Source organism: Pseudoliparis swirei, chromosome 18, assembly GCF_029220125.1.
Source record: "Pseudoliparis swirei isolate HS2019 ecotype Mariana Trench chromosome 18, NWPU_hadal_v1, whole genome shotgun sequence".
NCBI classification, from domain to species: Eukaryota; Metazoa; Chordata; class Actinopteri; order Perciformes; family Liparidae; genus Pseudoliparis; species Pseudoliparis swirei.
Genome location: NC_079405.1, coordinates 27,904,390 through 27,927,970, shown reverse-complemented (window position 1 = coordinate 27,927,970; position 23,581 = coordinate 27,904,390). Strand labels below are relative to the sequence as shown.

General features: G+C 52.6%; 1 protein-coding gene across 8 annotated transcripts in view; it reads left to right on the top strand.

Annotated features, from left to right (window-relative positions):
• The window catches only part of slc2a9l2 (solute carrier family 2 member 9, like 2), an 81,382-nt gene that overhangs the window by 24,963 nt on the left and 32,838 nt on the right, over nucleotides 1-23,581 (top strand). For all 8 annotated transcript variants that reach the window (XM_056436956.1, XM_056436952.1, XM_056436950.1 and 5 more), the window contains one exon: nucleotides 19,373-19,505. In XM_056436956.1, the coding sequence (XP_056292931.1) occupies nucleotides 19,373-19,505 (133 nt within the window). The remainder of the gene's footprint in view (nucleotides 1-19,372; nucleotides 19,506-23,581) is intronic.

The window sequence follows — 23,581 nt, the reverse complement described above, 5'->3', positions numbered from 1 at the left end:
AGTCTCATCTTTATCATTTTGGTGAATGTGTGTCAGACCACATCATTTTTTCTCAAAAAACGGTAATACAAAATGTGGTTTTCCTCATTTATTTCAGTTTATTTGTAGAGCCCAATTTCACAAATTACAAATTTGTCTCGGAGTGCTTTACAATCTGTACATATAGACATCCCTGACCTTTGACCTTTGACCTCATATTGGATCCGGAAAAACTCCCAAATAACCCTTCAGGGGGTAAAAGGGAAGAACCCTTCAGGAGAGCAACAGAGGAGGATCCCTCTCCAGGATGGACAGGCGCAAGTACATGTATCTAGCATTGTATTCAGATATTTCACTGCTTTTGTGAACCTATGACCTTTGGTAAACCAATTTCAAACACCAAAACAGTTCGTCCACATGAGTAAAGGTGTGTTTTCAGAAGAGATATGAATAAATAAAAAAATCGAACTTCAATTGTCAGCTTTAGGGTCATATTTTCTCGAGTAAAGCGCTGTCAGTCTGTTTGTGACGGGGTTCATACACATGCTGACCAGATGACGCCGCACATCGCCCTCACTTTAAAGACCCCTTTCTAGTTTCTGCTGCAGGCAGGATATTTAATACAGTCTATCTCTCAGGACAATCCGTCCATTATTTTGCGGGGTTTAAAACAATTAGAAATTATTGAGCTTGAGTTTCGCTGGGTAATAATTTGTTTTGAATGTTGAAAGTGCTTCCATTGATCTCTTTCCAGTAAATGTTGATTACTTTAACTTTGCACCTTAAATTGAAATGTATAAAAAACACGCAATCTCCAGGTTTAATAAATTACATTGCGTGTCCAAATGCTCCTGGCCCGGCCCCTCTGTCACATTTTAGAACCGATTGTGGCCCGCGAGTCAAAAAGTTTGCCCACCCCTGTTCTAGATTCATTGGGAATCACTTCACTGTGAGTACACCCAGTTTTGTTCCTCCTCTCCATAACATTCATTTAATTAATTGGACTTTATAATTAATAGACGCCTAGCCAATCAAAAAGGAATAACCTTGTTCCGCTCTGAAGCCTCAATTAAATATCTGTGTGGAACACGTTGAAGAGCTTTAACCTCCAATTTAGACCGGGGTAAATACTTTTGAAAGATTCATACTTGAGCCCATACAGATTCATCTCATATATATATATTTAAAAAAGCATCTCATGCTGCAACATAGAAAACGAACCACTGAGCCGGCGGGAATTACGGGGATAGAAAGTAAATATAGAGCTGGTTTATTTGGGGGATTTGTAGCCGGTGCCGTCCTGGTTCGCTGACTTGTGTTCTTCCTTTTTGGTCTTTTGCTGCTTACCTGCTGTCTTCTATCCTCTCGGCTTCACACCTTAATTCTCTTAAACTGCTGAGGCCTTCACTTGATTATCTGTGTGCTGGATTTTCAATCATTGGCTAATAAAAGCACCGGTTACCACAACATTGTTTTTATAGACTTGGTGGCTTTCGGCCGGCGGCCAGAGAGCTGCAATGAGGAAAATAATCACGTGTCAAATGATGGTTTCAAATATTTCAGAGTGAAGCATTCACGTAGTGGACCACCACGGCATCGGGTACGTGGAGAGAACCAGAAGACCAGCTCGGTTTAGCTGGTGGTCAGTAATCAAGTTGTTGGTGAATCCCAGAATCCGATTGGAAAACTTTGCTAATGCAACACAAACCGGTTGCCCAACATGTCTCCTGAGCGATTGTGTGACAGGAATGTGATGTAAGCATTACTCATCAAAGAGCTATGGGCTTTAAGGAGATATGATACCTCGTCGTGAGCTGATCCTCAAGGCACAAACACCACCCTCACAATCACCCACAAGCACTAATCCTTGAGAATCCCTTATTTTAATTTCGTTATTTTTCTAATTTTATCTCATCCCATCCCACTCACACCGAAACAATCCACCAGGCCGCTGTCAGAGAAGGAGGTGAAGAACATCTGGATCTCAGCGATGGAAGAGTCAATGGATGGAAGAGGTCTGCATTCGGCACGGAAACGGCTCCAATCCCCCAAAACCTAAAAAACCACAACAGCTGCACACCAGACAGCCCAGAGCACCACCTCCTCAAACCCTCAGCCTGTTAACTGGATCTACTGCAGCTTGTCCCACCACCAGGGGGAGCTACTGCACCACAGAAGAAGTGTCACAGCTACAGCAGATCAAGTCCATGAAGCAGTCCATGAAGCAGTCCATGAAGCAGTCGGTCTATGAAGCAGTCGGTCCATGAAGCAGTCCATGAAGCAGTCGGTCCATGAAGCAGTCAGTCCATGAAGCAGTCGGTCCATGAAGCAGTCGGTCCATGAAGCAGTCGGTCCATGATCCATGAAGCAGTCGGTCCATGAAGCAGTCAGTCCATGAAGCAGTCCATGAAGCAGTCGGTCCATGATCCATGAAGCAGTCGGTCCATGAAGCAGTCGGTCCATGAAGCAGTCGGTCCATGAAGCAGTCGGTCCATGAAGCAGTCCATGAAGCAGTCGGTCCATGAAGCAGTCGGTCCATGAAGCAGTCCATGAAGCAGTCGGTCCATGAAGCAGTCAGTCCATGAAGCAGTCCATGAAGCAGTCGGTCCATGAAGCAATCAGTCCATGAAGCAGTCGGTCCATGAAGCAGTCGGTCCATGAAGCAGTCGGTCCATGAAGCAGTGAAATATAATAACTCTGTGTTTACCCTTCCAAGGTGAAGTTGAGGAAGACGTCCGTCCCGTGAGTTCCCTCGTCTTCATATCTTTGACCTCGTCTCTTCCGCCCTTCCTCCGACGTTTTGATCGCTCTTCATTTTTATCGTCTGCCTGTTCGTCCCGTCCGTCACGCCGACCTGCAGAGCACCTTCTAAAACATCAAAGGGAGTCTTCACGCAGCGCGGATGCCTTTGATACCTGACGATAACGCCGTCCCTCTGAGGTCCGAACCGGCGATAAGCTTTGACGAATGATATCGACTCCGTGACCTTCAGGCTCCGCCGGCGACCTTTAGGGAAACATGCTCATTACATCACGGCAACGGAACTCAAACGCATCTTCAGCCAGTTAGATATTAATTTGAGTTATGACGATGTTCCTTTACGTCCTCTAATAATCAACGGTTTGATTGGTCCCCGTAATCCAATTAATTTAAGATGATTGGGCCCCTGGTTATCAGGTACTTTGATATCACAGGAGGTACAGTGTGTACTACATAGTAATAACTTTATTTATATAGCACCTTTTAAAAGCAGAGTTTACAAAGTGCTCGACAGAGAATGAAGGCAAAACTAATGGAATGGTAAAATAAAATGAAAAATAAAGAACAATAGACAAACTAAATGAGGGGAACAGAAAAGCTGCATAAAAGGACGACATCACTTAAAAGATGTTCTATAAAAATGGTTTAAAGAAGTGATTTTAAAGAAGTCAGAATTAAGTTAGAATTAAAAGCACAACTATCAGCATTTGTTGATGTTAAAGGAATATAAATATGTATTGATGCTTCAGATGTCAATACGGTAAATGTGAAGTTAGAGCGGTTGTCTTGTGGCGGGTCTGAGAGGCTTTTATTTCTTTAACCCAAATCTAGTGGTTTGAAATTTTTTTATTTTTTTATTACATAACAAAAACATAAAAAAATAAAGAAATAAAGAAAAAGACACAAGGACAAATACGCCAGTGGGGGAAGAGCAAAATATATAAATATAATACACGTGCTTTGGAGATCGTTGCATTACCAAAATAGTCCAAAAATAAATGTCTCATATAATCTTTAATAAGTGTCCGAGCCATTACCTATAAAACCTCTGTAGAACTGAGGCTGCACAGTCAATCATCATCAGTTCTATAATTATCAGGTATAATTATCAGTTCAGTAATGATCAGTTCTATAATAATCGTTTGCCAGTTAATAGAAAATAATCATACTAATTTGCTTTATTGTAGTTAAATCACATTATTCTCTCTTGTTTTTTTATTTGGCTCAAATTCTTAACATTAGGATTCGTCAATAATAATAATAATAATAATAATAATCTCTGCTTTGTAGGTGTATTGAGATCAATTATTGCTAATTTATTTCCCCATAAAAAAATTAAAAAAATCTGTTTAACAATATTCAGATATTTTAAGTGGAATTAATGATATAATGAAAGTGAAAACATGTATTTTAAGTGTTTTAGCATTTAACGTACCCCCAAAAAAGACATTCAATTCCCTTTTTAATAAACAGGGTTTACATGCACCCTATATGCAAACACCTTTTTATAGGTAAACATGAAGATGAGAATATGACAGCAGGTTGTAACTCGTGTCTCTGGAGGAGGCCTCCTCCTCTGCAGCTGAGCAGGAGGTGATGAGGAGCTCTCCTTCTGATCCCGGATCAGTTCCTTACTTCCTCCTGTTCCTCCCGTCTGAGCCTCTGGTGACGTGAGGTTGTTACCTGCGTCGGTGTCGCTGTGTTCTCATTCCTCCAGACGTCCAGTCGCTCCGGGGAAAGTTCCTCCTCAGCTAGTGGAGCGACTAACGAGACAGGAAGCGGCGAATCAGGGGAAGAGGCAGAACGACAGTGCAGCCGATCATTTGGCCCGCGCTGTGTGCGTCGCCGGGTGGATACAAGTAGACAAACACTCTGCCAGAACAACACAACATGTAATGCACCTTTTAATCCATAATGCATACGTCTCAAACCACCCCGCTGTGAGCAAACAGCCAATTAAATCTCACCTCCGGAAATAAATATGTGTGAGGCCCACGGAGGTAATGTGTGTGTGTGTGTGTGTGGGGGGGGGGGGGGGTGTAATGACAGGATGACGATGTGCAGCCTGCAGCCTCAGGAGGAGGACGTTGAGAGGGAAGATGGAAAATGAAGCATGAAGTATTTGTCTGCTGCTATACTGTAAACAACAACAACAACAACAAGTCTGACTTTAGGTGTTGTGAGCTGTGAGATCAGGGCCCAGGAGGGAGAGCAGCTCATGTGTGTGTGTAGGTGTGTATGTGTTTGAGTGTGTGTGTAGGTGTGTGTATGTGTGTATGTGTGTGTATGTGTGTTTGTGTGTAGGTGTGTGTATGTGTATGTGTGTATGTGTGTGTCTAGGTGTGTGTATGTGTTTGAGTGTGTGTGTATGTGTGTATGTGTTTGAGTGTGTGTGTAGGTGTGTGTATGTGTGTATGTGTGTGTATGTGTGTTTGTGTGTAGGTGTGTGTATGTGTGTGTCTAGGTGTGTGTATGTGTTTGAGTGTGTGTGTGTAGGTGTGTGTATGTGTGTATGTGTGTGTCTAGGTGTGTGTATGTGTGTGTATGTGTTTGAATGTGTGTGTGTGTGTGTGTATGTGTATGTGTGTATGTGTTTCTAGGTGTGTGTGTATGTGTGTCTAGGTGTGTGTGTATGTGTGTGTGTGTGTACGTATGTGTATATGTGTATGTGTGTGTATGTGTGTGTATGTGTGTGTGTAGGTGTGTGTGTGTGAGCTTGTAAGTGAAGTGTTGTCCGGAGGAAAGTGTGTGTTATTACCAATACAGGTTAAATGAGATGTTCCATTGTGTGGATTCCTGAAGGTGTCGGTCAGCTGTTCCCTCTCTGAGTGTGTGTGTGTGAGTGTGTGTGTCTCAGTGTGTGTGTGTCTGTGTGTGTATGTGTGTGTGTGTGTGTGTGTGAGTGTGTGTGTCTCAGTGTGTGTGTCTATCCGACTCCTCCTTCCTTTCGACTCGTATCACAACAATGAGGCGTTGTTGCCCCTCAGGTGTTATGAGCTGTTATCCTCCGGTTCATTTTACTGCCGGTAGCACCGACTCATTAAAGCGTCATCACAGTGCTGCAGACTTCATATGATTCACAGCACGGGTTGTTAACAAAGTTAATTATACCTTTATAAAAGTTTTACAGTCTGATTAAAATGTTCCTCCTCGTGTGTGAAAGGTCACGGGAGACGGAATCCCCCGGAGACTTCTCCTGACTTCAGCTGACATTTCCTCTCCAAATGGCGTCTGCCTTCCTCGGCGCCGCATCATTTATCTCCTCCCTCGTTTGGCACGAAGGGGGGCGGCCATCTTTATGAGGGTGGTGCTGCGCAGGAGCTGAGCCCAATACACATGGGGGGTGGAGGTGGTGACCTAAAGGTGGTGACCTAAAGGTGGTGACCTGGAGGTGGTGACCTAAAGGTGGTGACCTGAAGGTGGTGACCTGAAGGTGGTGACCTGGAGGTGGTGACCTGGAGGTGGTGACCTGAAGGTGGTGACCTAAAGGTGGTGACCTGGAGGTGGTGACCTGAAGGTGGTGACCTGGAGGTGGTGACCTGAAGGTGGTGACCTGGAGGTGGTGACCTGAAGGTGGTGACCTGAAGGTGGTGACCTGGAGGTGGTGACCTGGAGGTGGTGACCTAAAGGTGGTGACCTGAAGGTGGTGACCTGAAGGTGGTGACCTGAAGGTGGTGACCTAAAGGTGGTGACCTGAAGGTGGTGACCTGAAGGTGGTGACCTGAAGGTGGTGACCTGGAGGTGGTGACCTGGAGGTGGTGACCTGAAGGTGGTGACCTGAAGGTGGTGACCTGGAGGTGGTGACCTAAAGGTGGTGACCTGGAGGTGGTGACCTGAAGGTGGTGACCTAAAGGTGGTGACCTGAAGGTGGTGACCTGGAGGTGGTGACCTGAAGGTGGTGACCTAAAGGTGGTGACCTGGAGGTGGTGACCTGAAGGTGGTGACCTGAAGGTGGTGACCTAAAGGTGGTGACCTGAAGGTGGTGACCTGGAGGTGGTGACCTGGAGGTGGTGACCTGGAGGTGGTGACCTGAAGGTTGTGACCTAAAGGTGGTGACCTGGAGGTGGTGACCTGAAGGTGGTGACCTGGAGGTGGTGACCTGGAGGTGGTGACCTGAAGGTGGTGACCTGGAGGTGGTGACCTGAAGGTGGTGACCTGAATGTGGTGACCTAAAGATGGTGACCTGGAGGTGGTGACCTGGAGGTGGTGACCTAAAGGTGGTGACCTGAAGGTGGTGACCTGAAGGTGGTGACCTAAAGATGGTGACCTGGAGGTGGTGACCTGAAGGTGGCGACCTAAAGGTGGTGACCTGGAGGTGGTGACCTGGAGGTGGTGACCTGACCTGGAGGTGGTGACCTGAAGGTGGTGACCTGGAGGTGGTGACCTGAAGGTGGTGACCTGAAGGTGGTGACCTAAAGGTGGTGACCTGGAGGTGGTGACCTAAAGGTGGTGACCTGAAGGTGGTGACCTGGAGGTGGTGACCTGACCTGGAGGTGGTGACCTGGAGGTGGTGACCTGAAGGTGGTGACCTGGAGGTGGTGACCTGGAGGTGGTGACCTAAAGGTGGTGACCTGAAGGTGGTGACCTGGAGGTGGTGACCTGAAGGTGGTGACCTGAAGGTGGTGACCTGGAGGTGGTGACCTGGAGGTGGTGACCTGAAGGTGGTGACCTGGAGGTGGTGACCTGAAGGTGGTGACCTAAAGGTGGTGACCTGGAGGTGGTGACCTAAAGGTGGTGACCTGAAGGTGGTGACCTGAAGGTGGTGACCTGGAGGTGGTGACCTGGAGGTGGTGACCTGAAGGTGGTGACCTGGAGGTGGTGACCTGAAGGTGGTGACCTGAAGGTGGTGACCTAAAGGTGGTGACCTGGAGGTGGTGACCTGGAGGTGGTGACCTAAAGGTGGTGACCTGGAGGTGGTGACCTGGAGGTGGTGACCTAAAGATGGTGACCTGGAGGTGGTGACCTGAAGGTGGTGACCTGAAGGTGGCGACCTGGAGGTGGTGACCTGAAGGTGGTGACCTGAACGTGGTGACCTGGAGGTGGTGACCTGAAGGTGGTGACCTGGAGGTGGTGACCTGGAGGTGGTGACCTGGACCTGAAGGTGGTGACCTGGAAGGTGGTGACCTGGAGGTGGTGACCTGAAGGTGGTGACCTGAAGGTGGTGACCTGGAGGTGGTGACCTGAAGGTGGTGACCTGGAGGTGCTGACCTGAAGGTGGTGACCTGGAGGTGGTGACCTGGAGGTGGTGACCTGGAGGTGGTGACCTGAAGGTGGTGACCTGGAGGTGGTGACCTGAAGGTGGTGACCTGAAGGTGGTGACCTGAAGGTGGTGACCTGGAGGTGGTGACCTGGAGGTGGTGACCTGGAGGTGGTGACCTGAAGGTGGTGACCTGGAGGTGGTGACCTGGAGGTGGTGACCTGGAGGTGGTGACCTGAAGGTGGTGACCTGAAGGTGGCGACCTGGAGGTGGTGACCTGAAGGTGGTGACCTGAAGGTGGTGACCTGGAGGTGGTGACCTGAAGGTGGTGACCTGGAGGTGGTGACCTGAAGGTGGTGACCTGGAGGTGGTGACGACCTGAAGGTGGTGACCTGAGGTGGTGACCTGGAGGTGGTGACCTGAAGGTGGTGACCTGACCTGGAGGTGGTGACCTGAAGGTGGTGACCTGAAGGTGGTGACCTGGAGGTGGTGACCTGAAGGTGGTGACCTGAAGGTGGCGACCTGAAGGTGGTGACCTGAAGGTGGTGACCTGAAGGTGGTGACCTGGAGGTGGTGACCTGAAGGTGGTGACCTGAAGGTGGTGACCTGGAGGTGGTGACCTGAAGGTGGTGACCTGAAGGTGGTGACCTGGAGGTGGTGACCTGGAGGTGGTGACCTGGAGGTGGTGACCTGAAGGTGGTGACCTGAAGGTGGTGACCTGGAGGTGGTGACCTGGAGGTGGTGACCTGAAGGTGGTGACCTGAAGGTGGTGACCTGACCTGGAGGTGGTGACCTGAAGGTGGTGACCTGAAGGTGGTGACCTGACCTGGAGGTGGTGACCTGAAGGTGGTGACCTGGAGGTGGTGACCTGAAGGTGGTGACCTGAAGGTGGTGACCTGGAGGTGGTGACCTGAAGGTGGTGACCTGGAGGTGGTGACCTGAAGGTGGTGACCTGAAGGTGGTGACCTGGAGGTGGTGACCTGGAGGTGGTGACCTGAAGGTGGTGACCTGAAGGTGGTGACCTGAAGGTGGTGACCTAAAGGTGGCGACCTGGAGGTGGTGACCTGAAGGTGGTGACCTGATGGTGACCTGGAGGTGGTGACCTGAAGGTGGTGACCTGGAGGTGGTGACCTGAGGTGGTGACCTGAAGGTGGTGACCTGGAGGTGGTGACCTGAAGGTGGTGACCTGAGGTGACCTGGAGGTGGTGACCTGGAGGTGGTGACCTGAGGTGGTGACCTGAGGTGGTGACCTGGAGGTGGTGACCTGGGGTGGTGACCTGGAGGTGGTGACCTGGGTGGTGACCTGGTGACCTGGAGGTGGTGACCTGAAGGTGGTGACCTGAAGGTGGGTGACCTGAGGTGGTGACCTGGAGGTGGTGACCTGAAGGTGGTGACCTGGAGGTGGTGACCTGAGGTGGTGACCTGACCTGGAGGTGGTGACCCAAAGATGGTGACCTGGAGGTGGTGACCTGGAGGTGGTGACCTGAAGGTGGTGACCTGAGGTGGTGACCTGGAGGTGGTGACCTGAAGGTGGTGACCTGAAGATGGTGACCTGGGTGGTGACCTGACCTGAGGTGGTGACCTGATGGTGACCTGACCTGGAGGTGGTGACCTAAAGATGGTGACCTGAAGGTGGTGACCTGGAGGTGGTGACCTGAAGGTGGTGACCTAAGGTGGTGACCTGGAGGTGGTGACCTGAAGGTGGTGACCTGAGGTGGTGACCTGAAGGTGGTGACCTGGAGGTGGTGACCTGAAGGTGGTGACCTGGAGGTGGTGACCTGAAGGTGGTGACCTGACCTGGAGGTGGTGACCTAAAGATGGTGACCTGGAGGTGGTGACCTGAAGGTGGCGACCTGGAGGTGGTGACCTGGAGGTGGTGACCTGAAGGTGGTGACCTGAGGTGGTGACCTGGAGGTGGTGACCTGGAGGTGGTGACCTAAAGATGGTGACCTGGAGGTGGTGACCTGGAGGTGGTGACCTGAGGTGGTGACCTGAAGGTGGTGACCTGGAGGTGGTGACCTGGTGACCTGAGGTGGTGACCTGGAGGTGGTGACCTGAAGGTGGTGACCTAAAGGTGGTGACCTGGAGGTGGTGACCTGAGGTGGTGACCTAAGGTGGTGACCTGAGGTGGTGACCTGGAGGTGGTGACCTGAAGGTGGTGACCTGGTGGTGACCTGGAGGTGGTGACCTAAAGATGGTGACCTGGAGGTGGTGACCTGGAGGTGGTGACCTGAAGGTGGTGACCTGGGTGGTGACCTGAGGTGGTGACCTGAAGGTGGTGACCTGGAGGTGGTGACCTGGAGGTGGTGACCTGAGGTGGTGACCTAAGGTGGTGACCTGGAGGTGGTGACCTGAAGGTGGTGACCTGGAGGTGGTGACCTGGGTGGTGACCTGAAGGTGGTGACCTGGGTGGTGACCTGGAGGTGGTGACCTGGAGGTGGTGACCTAAAGGTGGTGACCTGGAGGTGGTGACCTGGAGGTGGTGACCTGAAGGTGGTGACCTGAAGGTGGTGACCTGACCTGGGTGGTGACCTGAAGGTGGTGACCTGGAGGTGGTGACCTGAGGTGGTGACCTGGAGGTGGTGACCTGAAGGTGGTGACCTGACCTGGAGGTGGTGACCTGAAGGTGGTGACCTGAAGGTGGTGACCTGGGTGGTGACCTGGAGGTGGTGACCTGGAGGTGGTGACCTGAAGGTGGTGACCTCGAGGTGGTGACCTGGAGGTGGTGACCTGAAGGTGGTGACCTGAAGGTGGTGACCTGGAGGTGGTGACCTGAAGGTGGTGACCTGGAGGTGGTGACCTGGAGGTGGTGACCTGAAGGTGGCGACCTGAAGGTGGTGACCTGAAGGTGGTGACCTGAAGGTGGTGACCTGACCTGGAGGTGGTGACCTGAAGGTGGTGACCTGAAGGTGGTGACCTGACCTGGAGGTGGTGACCTGAAGGTGGTGACCTGGAGGTGGTGACCTGAAGGTGGTGACCTGAAGGTGGTGACCTGGAGGTGGTGACCTGGAGGTGGTGACCTGAAGGTGGTGACCTGAAGGTGGTGACCTAAAGGTGGTGACCTGAAGGTGGTGACCTGGAGGTGGTGACCTGGAGGTGGTGACCTGACCTGGAGGTGGTGACCTGGAGGTGGTGACCTGAAGGTGGTGACCTGAAGGTGGTGACCTGGAGGTGGTGACCTGGAGGTGGTGACCTGGAGGTGGTGACCTGAAGGTGGTGACCTGGAGGTGGTGACCTGGAGGTGGTGACCTGAAGGTGGTGACCTGACCTGGAGGTGGTGACCTGAAGGTGGTGACCTGAAGGTGGTGACCTGGAGGTGGTGACCTGAAGGTGGTGACCTGGAGGTGGTGACCTGGAGGTGGTGACCTGGAGGTGGTGACCCAAAGGTGGTGACCTGAAGGTGGTGACCTGAGGTGGTGACCTGGAGGTGGTGACCTGGAGGTGGTGACCTGAAGGTGGTGACCTGGAGGTGGTGACCTGAAGGTGGTGACCTGGAGGTGGTGACCTAAGGTGGTGACCTGAAGGTGGTGACCTGAAGGTGGTGACCTGGAGGTGGTGACCTGAAGGTGGTGACCTGAAGGTGGTGACCTGAAGGTGGTGACCTGGAGGTGGTGACCTGACCTGGAGGTGGTGACCTGAAGGTGGTGACCTGAAGGTGGTGACCTGACCTGGAGGTGGTGACCTAATGATGGTGACCTGGAGGTGGTGACCTGGAGGTGGTGACCTGAAGGTGGTGACCTGATGGTGACCTGGAGGTGGTGACCTGAGGTGGTGACCTGAAGGTGGTGACCTGAAGGTGGTGACCTGGAGGTGGTGACCTGGTGACCTGGAGGTGGTGACCTGGAGGTGGTGACCTGGTGGTGACCTGGAGGTGGTGACCTGAAGGTGGTGACCTGGAGGTGGTGACCTGACCTGAGGTGGTGACCTAAGGTGGTGACCTGGAGGTGGTGAGCTCGAGGTGGTGACCTGAAGGTGGTGACCTGAAGGTGGCGGCCTGGAGGTGGTGACCTGGAGGTGGTGACCTGAAGGTGGTGACCTGACCTGGAGGTGGTGACCTGAAGGTGGTGACCTGGAGGTGGTGACCTGAAGGTGGTGACCTGGAGGTGGTGACCTGGAGGTGGTGACCTGACCTGGAGGTGGTGACCTGAAGGTGGTGACCTGAAGGTGGTGACCTGGAGGTGGTGACCTGAAGGTGGTGACCTGAAGGTGGTGACCTAAAGGTGGTGACCTGAAGCTGGTGACCTGAAGGTGGTGACCTGGAGGTGGTGACCTGAAGGTGGTGACCTGGAGGTGGTGACCTGAAGGTGGTGACCTGAAGGTGGTGACCTGGAGGTGGTGACCTGACCTGGAGGTGGTGACCTGAAGGTGGTGACCTGAAGGTGGTGACCTGACCTGGAGGTGGTGACCTAATGATGGTGACCTGGAGGTGGTGACCTGGAGGTGGTGACCTGAAGGTGGTGACCTAAAGATGGTGACCTGGAGGTGGTGACCTGGAGGTGGTGACCTGAAGGTGGTGACCTGAAGGTGGTGACCTGGAGGTGGTGACCTGAAGGTGGTGACCTGACCTGGAGGTGGTGACCTAAAGATGGTGACCTGGAGGTGGTGACCTGGAGGTGGTGACCTGAAGGTGGCGACCTGGAGGTGGTGACCTGGAGGTGGTGACCTGACCTGGAGGTGGTGACCTAAAGATGGTGACCTGGAGGTGGTGACCTGGAGGTGGTGACCTGAAGGTGGTGACCTGAAGGTGGCGACCTGGAGGTGGTGACCTGAAGGTGGTGACCTGACCTGGAGGTGGTGACCTGAAGGTGGTGACCTGGAGGTGGTGACCTGAAGGTGGTGACCTGGAGGTGGTGACCTGAAGGTGGCGACCTGGAGGTGGTGACCTGAAGGTGGTGACCTGACCTGGAGGTGGTGACCTAAAGGTGGTGACCTGAAGGTGGCGGCCTAAAGGTGGTGACCTGAAGGTGGTGACCTGGAGGTGGTGACCTGAAGGTGGCGACCTAAAGATGGTGACCTGGAGGTGGTGACCTAAAGATGGTGACCTGGAGGTGGTGACCTAAAGGTGGTGACCTGGAGGTGGTGACCTGGAGGTGGTGACCTGACCTGGAGGTGGTGACCTAAAGATGGTGACCTGACCTGGAGGTGGTGACCTAAAGATGGTGACCTGTAGGTGGTGACCTGGAGGTGGTGACCTAATGTTGGTGACCTGGAGGTGGTGACCTAAAGGTGGTGACCTGGAGGTGGTGACCTAATGATGGTGACCTGGAGGTGGTGACCTAAAGGTGGTGACCTGACCTGGAGGTGGTGACCTGAAGGTGGTGACCTGGAGGTGGTGACCTGGAGGTGGTGACCTAAAGGTGGTGACCTGAAGGTGGTGACCTGGAGGTGGTGACCTAAAGATGGTGACCTGGAGGTGGTGACCTGGAGGTGGTGACCTGAAGGTGGCGACCTAAAGGTGGTGACCTGGAGGTGGTGACCTGGAGGTGGTGACCTAATGATGGTGACCTGGAGGTGGTGACCTGGAGGTGGTGACCTGGAGGTGGTGACCTGGAGGTGGTGACCTAAAGATGGTGACCTGAAGGTGGTGACCTGGAGGTGGTGACCTGAAGGTGGTGACCTAAAGATGGTGACCTGGAGGTGGTGACCTGAAGGTGGTGACCTAAAGATGGTGACCTGGAGGTGGTGACCTGAAGGTGGTGACCTAAAGATGGTGACCTGGAGGTGGTGACCTGAAGGTGGTGACCTAAAGATGGTGACCTGGAGGTGGTGACCTGAAGGTGGTGACCTGAAGGTGGTGACCTAAAGATGGTGACCTGGAGGTGGTGACCTGAAGGTGGTGACCTAAAGATGGTGACCTGGAGGTGGTGACCTGACCTGGAGGTGGTGACCTGAAGATGGTGACCTGACCTGGAGGTGGTGACCTGAAGGTGGTGACCTGAAGGTGGTGACCTAAAGATGGTGACCTGGAGGTGGTGACCTGACCTGGAGGTGGTGACCTGAAGATGGTGACCTGACCTGGAGGTGGTGACCTGACCTGGAGGTGGTGACCTGAAGGTGGTGACCTAAAGATGGTGACCTGGAGGTGGTGACCTGACCTGGAGGTGGTGACCTGACCTAAAGATGGTGACCTGGAGGTGGTGACCTGACCTGGAGGTGGTGACCTGAAGGTGGTGACCTAAAGATGGTGACCTGGAGGTGGTGACCTGAAGGTGGTGACCTGGAGGTGGTGACCTGAAGGTGGTGACCTGAAGGTGGTGACCTAAAGGTGGTGACCTGGAGGTGGTGACCTGGAGGTGGTGACCTAAAGGTGGTGACCTGGAGGTGGTGACCTGGAGGTGGTGACCTAAAGATGGTGACCTGGAGGTGGTGACCTGAAGGTGGTGACCTGAAGGTGGCGACCTGGAGGTGGTGACCTGAAGGTGGTGACCTGAAGGTGGTGACCTGAAGGTGGTGACCTGAAGGTGGTGACCTGGAGGTGGTGACCTGGAGGTGGTGACCTAAAGGTGGTGACCTGGAGGTGGTGACCTGGAGGTGGTGACCTGAAGGTGGTGACCTGAAGGTGGTGACCTGAAGGTGGTGACCTGAAGGTGGTGACCTGAAGGTGGTGACCTGGAGGTGGTGACCTGGAGGTGGTGACCTGGAGGTGGTGACCTGGAGGTGGTGACCTGAAGGTGGTGACCTGGAGGTGGTGACCTGAAGGTGGTGACCTGAAGGTGGTGACCTAAAGGTGGTGACCTGGAGGTGGTGACCTGGAGGTGGTGACCTGAAGGTGGTGACCTGGAGGTGGTGACCTGGAGGTGGTGACCTGAAGGTGGTGACCTGAAGGTGGTGACCTAAAGGTGGTGACCTGGAGGTGGTGACCTGGAGGTGGTGACCTAAAGGTGGTGACCTGGAGGTGGTGACCTGAGGTGGTGACCTGGAGGTGGTGACCTGAAGGTGGTGACCTGAGGTGGTGACCTGGAGGTGGTGACCTGAAGGTGGTGACCTGACCTGGAGGTGGTGACCTGAAGGTGGTGACCTGAAGGTGGTGACCTGGAGGTGGTGACCTGAGGTGGTGACCTGGAGGTGGTGACCTGAAGGTGGTGACCTGAAGGTGGTGACCTGAGGTGGTGACCTGAAGGTGGTGACCTGAAGGTGGTGACCTGACCTGGAGGTGGTGACCTGAAGGTGGTGACCTGAAGGTGGTGACCTGAAGGTGGTGACCTGGAGGTGGTGACCTGACCTGGAGGTGGTGACCTGGAGGTGGTGACCTGAAGGTGGTGACCTGAAGGTGGTGACCTGGAGGTGGTGACCTGGAGGTGGTGACCTGAAGGTGGTGACCTGAAGGTGGTGACCTAAAGGTGGTGACCTGAAGGTGGTGACCTGGAGGTGGTGACCTGGAGGTGGTGACCTGACCTGGAGGTGGTGACCTGGAGGTGGTGACCTGAAGGTGGTGACCTGAAGGTGGTGACCTGGAGGTGGTGACCTGGAGGTGGTGACCTGGAGGTGGTGACCTGAAGGTGGCGACCTGGAGGTGGTGACCTGGAGGTGGTGACCTGAAGGTGGTGACCTGACCTGGAGGTGGTGACCTGAAGGTGGTGACCTGAAGGTGGTGACCTGGAGGTGGTGACCTGAAGGTGGTGACCTGAAGGTGGTGACCTGAAGGTGGTGACCTGAAGGTGGTGACCTGGAGGTGGTGACCTGGAGGTGGTGACCTGGAGGTGGTGACCTGAAGGTGGTGACCTGAAGGTGGTGACCTGAAGGTGGTGACCTAAAGGTGGCGACCTGGAGGTGGTGACCTGAAGGTGGTGACCTGGAGGTGGTGACCTGGAGGTGGTGACCTGGAGGTGGTGACCTGAAGGTGGTGACCTGGAGGTGGTGACCTGAAGGTGGTGACCTGAAGGTGGTGACCTAAAGGTGGTGACCTGGAGGTGGTGACCTGGAGGTGGTGACCTGAAGGTGGTGACCTGGAGGTGGTGACCTGGAGGTGGTGACCTGAAGGTGGTGACCTGAAGGTGGTGACCTAAAGGTGGTGACCTGGAGGTGGTGACCTGGAGGTGGTGACCTAAAGGTGGTGACCTGGAGGTGGTGACCTGGAGGTGGTGACCTGGAGGTGGTGACCTGAAGGTGGTGACCTGAAGGTGGCGACCTGGAGGTGGTGACCTGAAGGTGGTGACCTGACCTGGAGGTGGTGACCTGAAGGTGGTGACCTGAAGGTGGTGACCTGGAGGTGGTGACCTGAAGGTGGTGACCTGGAGGTGGTGACCTGAAGGTGGTGACCTGAAGGTGGCGACCTGAAGGTGGTGACCTGAAGGTGGTGACCTGAAGGTGGTGACCTGAAGGTGGTGACCTGACCTGGAGGTGGTGACCTGAAGGTGGTGACCTGAAGGTGGTGACCTGAAGGTGGTGACCTGACCTGGAGGTGGTGACCTGAAGGTGGTGACCTGGAGGTGGTGACCTGAAGGTGGTGACCTGGAGGTGGTGACCTGGAGGTGGTGACCTGAAGGTGGTGACCTGAAGGTGGTGACCTAAAGGTGGTGACCTGAAGGTGGTGACCTGGAGGTGGTGACCTGGAGGTGGTGACCTGACCTGGAGGTGGTGACCTGGAGGTGGTGACCTGAAGGTGGTGACCTGAAGGTGGTGACCTGGAGGTGGTGACCTGGAGGTGGTGACCTGGAGGTGGTGACCTGAAGGTGGCGACCTGGAGGTGGTGACCTGGAGGTGGTGACCTGAAGGTGGTGACCTGACCTGGAGGTGGTGACCTGAAGGTGGTGACCTGAAGGTGGTGACCTGGAGGTGGTGACCTGAAGGTGGTGACCTGGAGGTGGTGACCTGGAGGTGGTGACCTGAAGGTGGTGACCTGAAGGTGGTGACCTAAAGGTGGTGACCTGAAGGTGGTGACCTGGAGGTGGTGACCTGGAGGTGGTGACCTGACCTGGAGGTGGTGACCTGAAGGTGGTGACCTGAAGGTGGTGACCTGGAGGTGGTGACCTGAAGGTGGTGACCTGAAGGTGGTGACCTAAAGGTGGTGACCTGAAGGTGGTGACCTGAAGGTGGTGACCTGGAGGTGGTGACCTGAAGGTGGTGACCTGGAGTTGGTGACCTGAAGGTGGTGACCTGAAGGTGGTGACCTGGAGGTGGTGACCTGACCTGGAGGTGGTGACCTGAAGGTGGTGACCTGAAGGTGGTGACCTGACCTGGAGGTGGTGACCTAATGATGGTGACCTGGAGGTGGTGACCTGGAGGTGGTGACCTGAAGGTGGTGACCTAAAGATGGTGACCTGGAGGTGGTGACCTGGAGGTGGTGACCTGAAGGTGGTGACCTGAAGGTGGTGACCTGGAGGTGGTGACCTGAAGGTGGTGACCTGACCTGGAGGTGGTGACCTAAAGATGGTGACCTGGAGGTGGTGACCTGGAGGTGGTGACCTGAAGGTGGCGACCTGGAGGTGGTGACCTGAAGGTGGTGACCTGGAGGTGGTGACCTGACCTGGAGGTGGTGACCTAAAGATGGTGACCTGGAGGTGGTGACCTGGAGGTGGTGACCTGAAGGTGGTGACCTGAAGGTGGCGACCTGGAGGTGGTGACCTGAAGGTGGTGACCTGACCTGGAGGTGGTGACCTGAAGGTGGTGACCTGACCTGGAGGTGGTGACCTGAAGGTGGTGACCTGGAGGTGGTGACCTGAAGGTGGCGACCTGGAGGTGGTGACCTGAAGGTGGTGACCTGACCTGGAGGTGGTGACCTAAAGGTGGTGACCTGAAGGTGGCGGCCTAAAGGTGGTGACCTGAAGGTGGTGACCTGGAGGTGGTGACCTGAAGGTGGCGACCTAAAGATGGTGACCTGGAGGTGGTGACCTAAAGATGGTGACCTGGAGGTGGTGACCTAAAGGTGGTGACCTGGAGGTGGTGACCTGGAGGTGGTGACCTGACCTGGAGGTGGTGACCTAAAGATGGTGACCTGACCTGGAGGTGGTGACCTAAAGATGGTGACCTGGAGGTGGTGACCTGGAGGTGGTGACCTAAAGGTGGTGACCTGGAGGTGGTGACCTAATGATGGTGACCTGGAGGTGGTGACCTAAAGGTGGTGACCTGACCTGGAGGTGGTGACCTGAAGGTGGTGACCTGGAGGTGGTGACCTGGAGGTGGTGACCTAAAGGTGGTGACCTGAAGGTGGTGACCTGGAGGTGGTGACCTAAAGATGGTGACCTGGAGGTGGTGACCTGGAGGTGGTGACCTGAAGGTGGCGACCTAAAGGTGGTGACCTGGAGGTGGTGACCTAATGATGGTGACCTGGAGGTGGTGACCTGGAGGTGGTGACCTAAAGATGGTGACCTGGAGGTGGTGACCTAAAGATGGTGACCTGGAGGTGGTGACCTGGAGGTGGTGACCTAAAGATGGTGACCTGGAGGTGGTGACCTGAAGGTGGTGACCTAAAGATGGTGACCTGGAGGTGGTGACCTGAAGGTGGTGACCTAAAGATGGTGACCTGGAGGTGGTGACCTGAGGTGGTGACCTAAAGATGGTGACCTGGAGGTGGTGACCTGAAGGTGGTGACCTAAAGATGGTGACCTGGAGGTGGTGACCTGAAGGTGGTGACCTAAAGATGGTGACCTGGAGGTGGTGACCTGAAGGTGGTGACCTAAAGATGGTGACCTGGAGGTGGTGACCTGACCTGGAGGTGGTGACCTGAAGATGGTGACCTGACCTGGAGGTGGTGACCTGACCTGAAGCTGGTGACCTGAAGGTGGTGACCTAAAGATGGTGACCTGGAGGTGGTGACCTGACCTGGAGGTGGTGACCTGACCTGGAGGTGGTGACCTGAAGGTGGTGACCTAAAGATGGTGACCTGGAGGTGGTGACCTGACCTGGAGGTGGTGACCTGACCTAAAGATGGTGACCTGGAGGTGGTGACCTGACCTGGAGGTGGTGACCTGAAGGTGGTGACCTAAAGATGGTGACCTGGAGGTGGTGACCTGAAGGTGGTGACCTAAAGGTGGTGACCTGACCTGGAGGTGGTGACCTGACCTGAAGGTGGTGACCTGAAGGTGGTGACCTGAAGGTGGTGACCTGACCTGAAGGTGGTGACCTGGAGGTGGTGACCTAAAGGTGGTGACCTGAAGGTGGTGACCTGGAGGTGGTGACCTAAAGGTGGTGACCTGACCTGAAGGTGGTGACCTGGAGGTGGTGACCTAAAGGTGGTGACCTGACCTGGAGGTGGTGACCTGACCTGAAGGTGGTGACCTGGAGGTGGTGACCTGACCTGGAGGTGGTGACCTGACCTGAAGGTGGTGACCTAAAGGTGGTGACCTGAAGGTGGTGACCTGACCTGAAGGTGGTGACCTGTGTCTCATAAATCTCGACCTCTCCTCAGCCCTTGTTTACCTGTTGATGTTTCCCTCAGCCCTTGTTTACCTGTTGACGTTTCCCTCAGCCCTTGTTTACCTGTGTCTCTGCCTGCAGGAAGCCAGGTGGAGCTTCCTGTTCTCCTTCCTGGCGTTGCCGGCGGCGCTGCAGCTGTGCGTGCTGCCCTTCCTCCCCGAGAGCCCCCGCTACCTGCTGATGGAGAGGAAGGACGAGGCCGGAGCCCAGAGAGGTGAGCCAAGCTCCTCCCCCTCCAGGCCGCCGCCATGTTTACAAACAAACGGGCATAAAAACACAGAAATACTTTAATTCAATAATCACAGAAACAACAAAACCACAGAATCCTTCAAATAAATACTTTAAAAAAAAAAAACTGAACGCAAACACGTGTCCGTCCCTCCGGAGGCGAGCCCGAGTCTTCCTCGCCGCTGTTGCTTACGTTGTGCTGAGCGTGCATTATTATGGTCTGGCTCGCCGCCAGCCGCAGAGACGGTGGGAAAAGGGGCGGAGTCAGCAGCCTCCTAAACGCTGCCGTTTAAGGGAAGGAGATGCCCGCAGGCGTGACCTTGTGGATAACTCATTGTCTGCACTGCCGCACACACACACACACTCACACACACACACACAGACACACACACACACACACACACAGATGCACACACAAGTCATGCCAGCTGGAATCTTTTTTTCTTCTTCTCAAGAACAAAAGTAAGTTGAATTTGCTGGCTGTAAAGCGATGAAGCGATTCATATTTCTGTGTTCTTTGGCTCATGTCTCCGTGATGCTTTGGTGCAGAAGGATTCTGTAAAGATATTTAGAATCTGTGTGAAGTCCTCTTGCTTTCTAACATCTTTTTTTTACGATAGCACGAAGCTACATGTCGCTCGCTCCGGAAACGTTCTGAATGGGCCGACTCCTGACAAAATCCTGATTAGGATGTTTTCATTTTAATTTCAGTTGGTGTTTGAGTTGTGTTGAAATGGCTCATGGATACTTGTAGCCCATGTTGTCTTCTTTAATTTGATGTACAACTTCGATATATTTGCTCATGTTTATTATAATGTTATAGACAGTTTGGGTGCCAATTGGGGTAAAAAACAACAAAAAAGACCAAAACATAGATACAAAACAATTAGGAAAGCCACAGCAAATAACACATTCACACATCACCAATCGGACATCAGGACATCTTTAAGATTACATCATCAAATCAAGTCAGCATCGGTACCAGTGTTTTAAATCTGGCACGGGAAAGTCCACCCCGGAGGGGTTCACCACGTCTAAGACCGGTTTCCATATTTTGACAAATCCTTTGACGTTGTCATGGAGGGTGTGGGTCAACTTTTCCAAAGGGAGGACTTCCAAAATCTTTAGACATACAGAATTTAAGGAGAGTCTTTCGTGCAATATATAACAGTCTTCCAATCAGCCGTTGTTGCTCCTTGCACCGCTCTGTAGCTGAGGTATAGTGCTTTTTATTACTGTCAAAACGTTGCAATGTATTCATTTAGTAGTTCTAAAACGACGGTTTAATGTTGAATGCTTTGCATCTTTGAACTGAGGCTTTTATAACTGAGACTTTCTCTGTGTAGGATGATGAAAGGCTCCTTATATGAAAGTGATGCATTATGGGGAGAAAGCTTTCATAAATAAGGACTGATTGGAGCTAAAACCTCCACAAAAGGAACTGATTCACGTTGCTAAACAAGGTTAAGAGACGACCTAAAAGACCTTATTGAAGAATATTTGACCACCGTGAACAACTCAATGGAAGCTGTGTGGGCCGCTGTGATGTCACCAGCTCATCGAGAATATGAGGGACGCGTAGGAGAAGATATTCAAGCCCAGAGATCACAATCTGGTCACGGAGAATCTCTTTTCATGGAGTTTATCGTAAACTCGCGATTCTGTTTGAGCGTTGCTACGTCGCCCTGGTTACGGTACGTCACCATGGTTACGGTACTCCATCGGTCCAGGGGTGCACGTCTCACTCCACAGGTGTCAAACACATTTGGCCCGCCGCGTCATTTTATGGCTTGAAAGACACACGATCACCTTTGCTTGAATGAAATGTAAGAACAATATCCGGTGCTTTTATTTTGAAGGTTTTGAATAAAATGGATTTCTGTCATAATATTAGTGACATTTTCTTATGTTACAATATTTCTACACTCAAATGAACAATAATCAAATGCAAAGAGAGTTATTTCACGATAGGAGTTTATACGTTTATACGCTTCAGTCCTTTGAGGTCGGCCATGACGCCGACCCCTGGGTTACTGAAGGTCACAGGGAGGAAATGTTCTAAATTAATATGAAATATGCGTGCAACGCATCTTCCAGGTGTTTCTGCCGGCTTAATCGGTAAAAGAAAGACATTTTATGGGGGACCAATATATTGTGACTATTTCTTATCTGCGTTGATCGCACCAGTTTGTTTTATTATTCTATTATTCTGGTACATGCGTGTGATGCAGCACGGGACCCGTTTCCCGTAAGAGAATAAAACACATCTTATTTTATCTCATCGCACAAACGATGAGATAAGATATATCGATCGGAAAAGGGAACGCGACGCGACCTCGCTGTGAGTCTGTGGCTCATGCCAGGTCACCGGATAATAGCGATGACGGCGTAGGTCGTCTCGCCCTCGGCGGCGCGGAAGTAGGACACGCCCCCACAGTCCTGAGAGGAGGCCCAGTCGGCCAGAATAATGATGATTATGAATCCGATAGTTTTGATGTTCGTGAATAAACACAAACTTCGCTGGAGGCAGATTTGAGAACCGACTCCTGCCGAGCTCCTCAGTGTGTTACGTCCGTATTCTCTTCAGAAATATGCCGACTTTATAGTTTTTAGCCGTTTGCAACGTTCAGACGTCTGCTGCCGCCAGAGGAAACTCTCGTTCTGGAATGATCAAGCAGAATTAAGGATGTTTATCTAACTAAGCCACACTGAATGATCTCATGTTGTGTGTGCTATGCCGTAATAACCATAAGGTGTATGACAATTTCACAAAATGATTTGAGTTGCTACGGTTACGTGTCACCATAACTCAACGGTAGTGCGGCTTCCATGAGCGGACAGTGAAGGACCCCTGGTGGTCAGGAGAGAGAATGCAGCTTTAACACATGAAACATTTACTTCTATATAACCAGAGGAGTCGCCCCCTGGTGGTCAGGAGAGAGAATGCAGCTTTAACACATGAAGCGTAGACTTACTTGCAGTTGAAGGTTGGTGCTTTGCTCCCGTCGTGATGGAGCACTTGTCTTTCAGCTCCCTCTGGTTTCTCGCCATCTGTCTTTGTTTGTATTCGCAACAAATAAATAATTACGACCTTGAGTCAGTTGAGTCAGGAGCTGAGCTTTTGGTGTCTTGGTCTCCTGTCACACAGCGGCACGGCTTCCACTTGCTGAAGATCAGATAGTTGTGTCTACTGACGGAGGTTTAGTATTCACTGTATTTCTGGAGGAGCCACGATGTGGCGTGAGGTTTCCCCTTGAAGGTCGGATACCAAGGTCACTGGTCTCTGACCTGCAGTTGGAATCCGTCCGTTTCATTTATTGTTTTGCTCTTTTGCAGTTTCAGAGACATCAGACTCATGAAGCATATACTTCTATACAACCAGAGGAGTCGCCTCCTGGTGGTCAGGAGAGAGAATGCAGCTTTTTCAAAAAGTTGTTACTGCAGTAATCATGCATCGTGCGTGTTCTAAAGCGACCTGTCAATCAAGCCGTTGTGCGTTGGAGAGCTCAGATCTCAACGGTGCTGTGTGACGGCGCCCCGCCGGGGAAACAATGAAAAGGTTTCTACGCATCGATGTGTCGCGTCATGCCACCGACAGCGTGACGGCGTGACAGCGTGAGTCTGGATTTTAAAACAGGTCTCCATGGCTTCTGTCAGCAGGGATAGACTCACGTACATATTAATCTCTATGATAATTATGTAGAAGTCAGAGCTCATATGGCAGGCAATTTATTCATTGTTGGGTCACTTTTGGATGATTTTTTCTTCTCTTGTCTGACTTTTTAAATTCTTTAAATATGGATTAATGTCTTTGTGGCTTACGCCAGCCGGGATACCTCAGACCAGGTGTTAGTCAGACCCAATATGTGCTATTCTGGGTCATGTCTTTAGCCCATGACCACAGAGGAAGGCTAATAGACCTCCAGCTGCAGACACAGATATGAAACATGTCTGTATTTATGTTTTTATTCCTCTTGAATGAAATAAAAAAACATGCACCTCATAGCTTAGACTCGTACATGACGTGAATGTGTGAAGGTGTTGCGCAACAAGTAGGGCAGA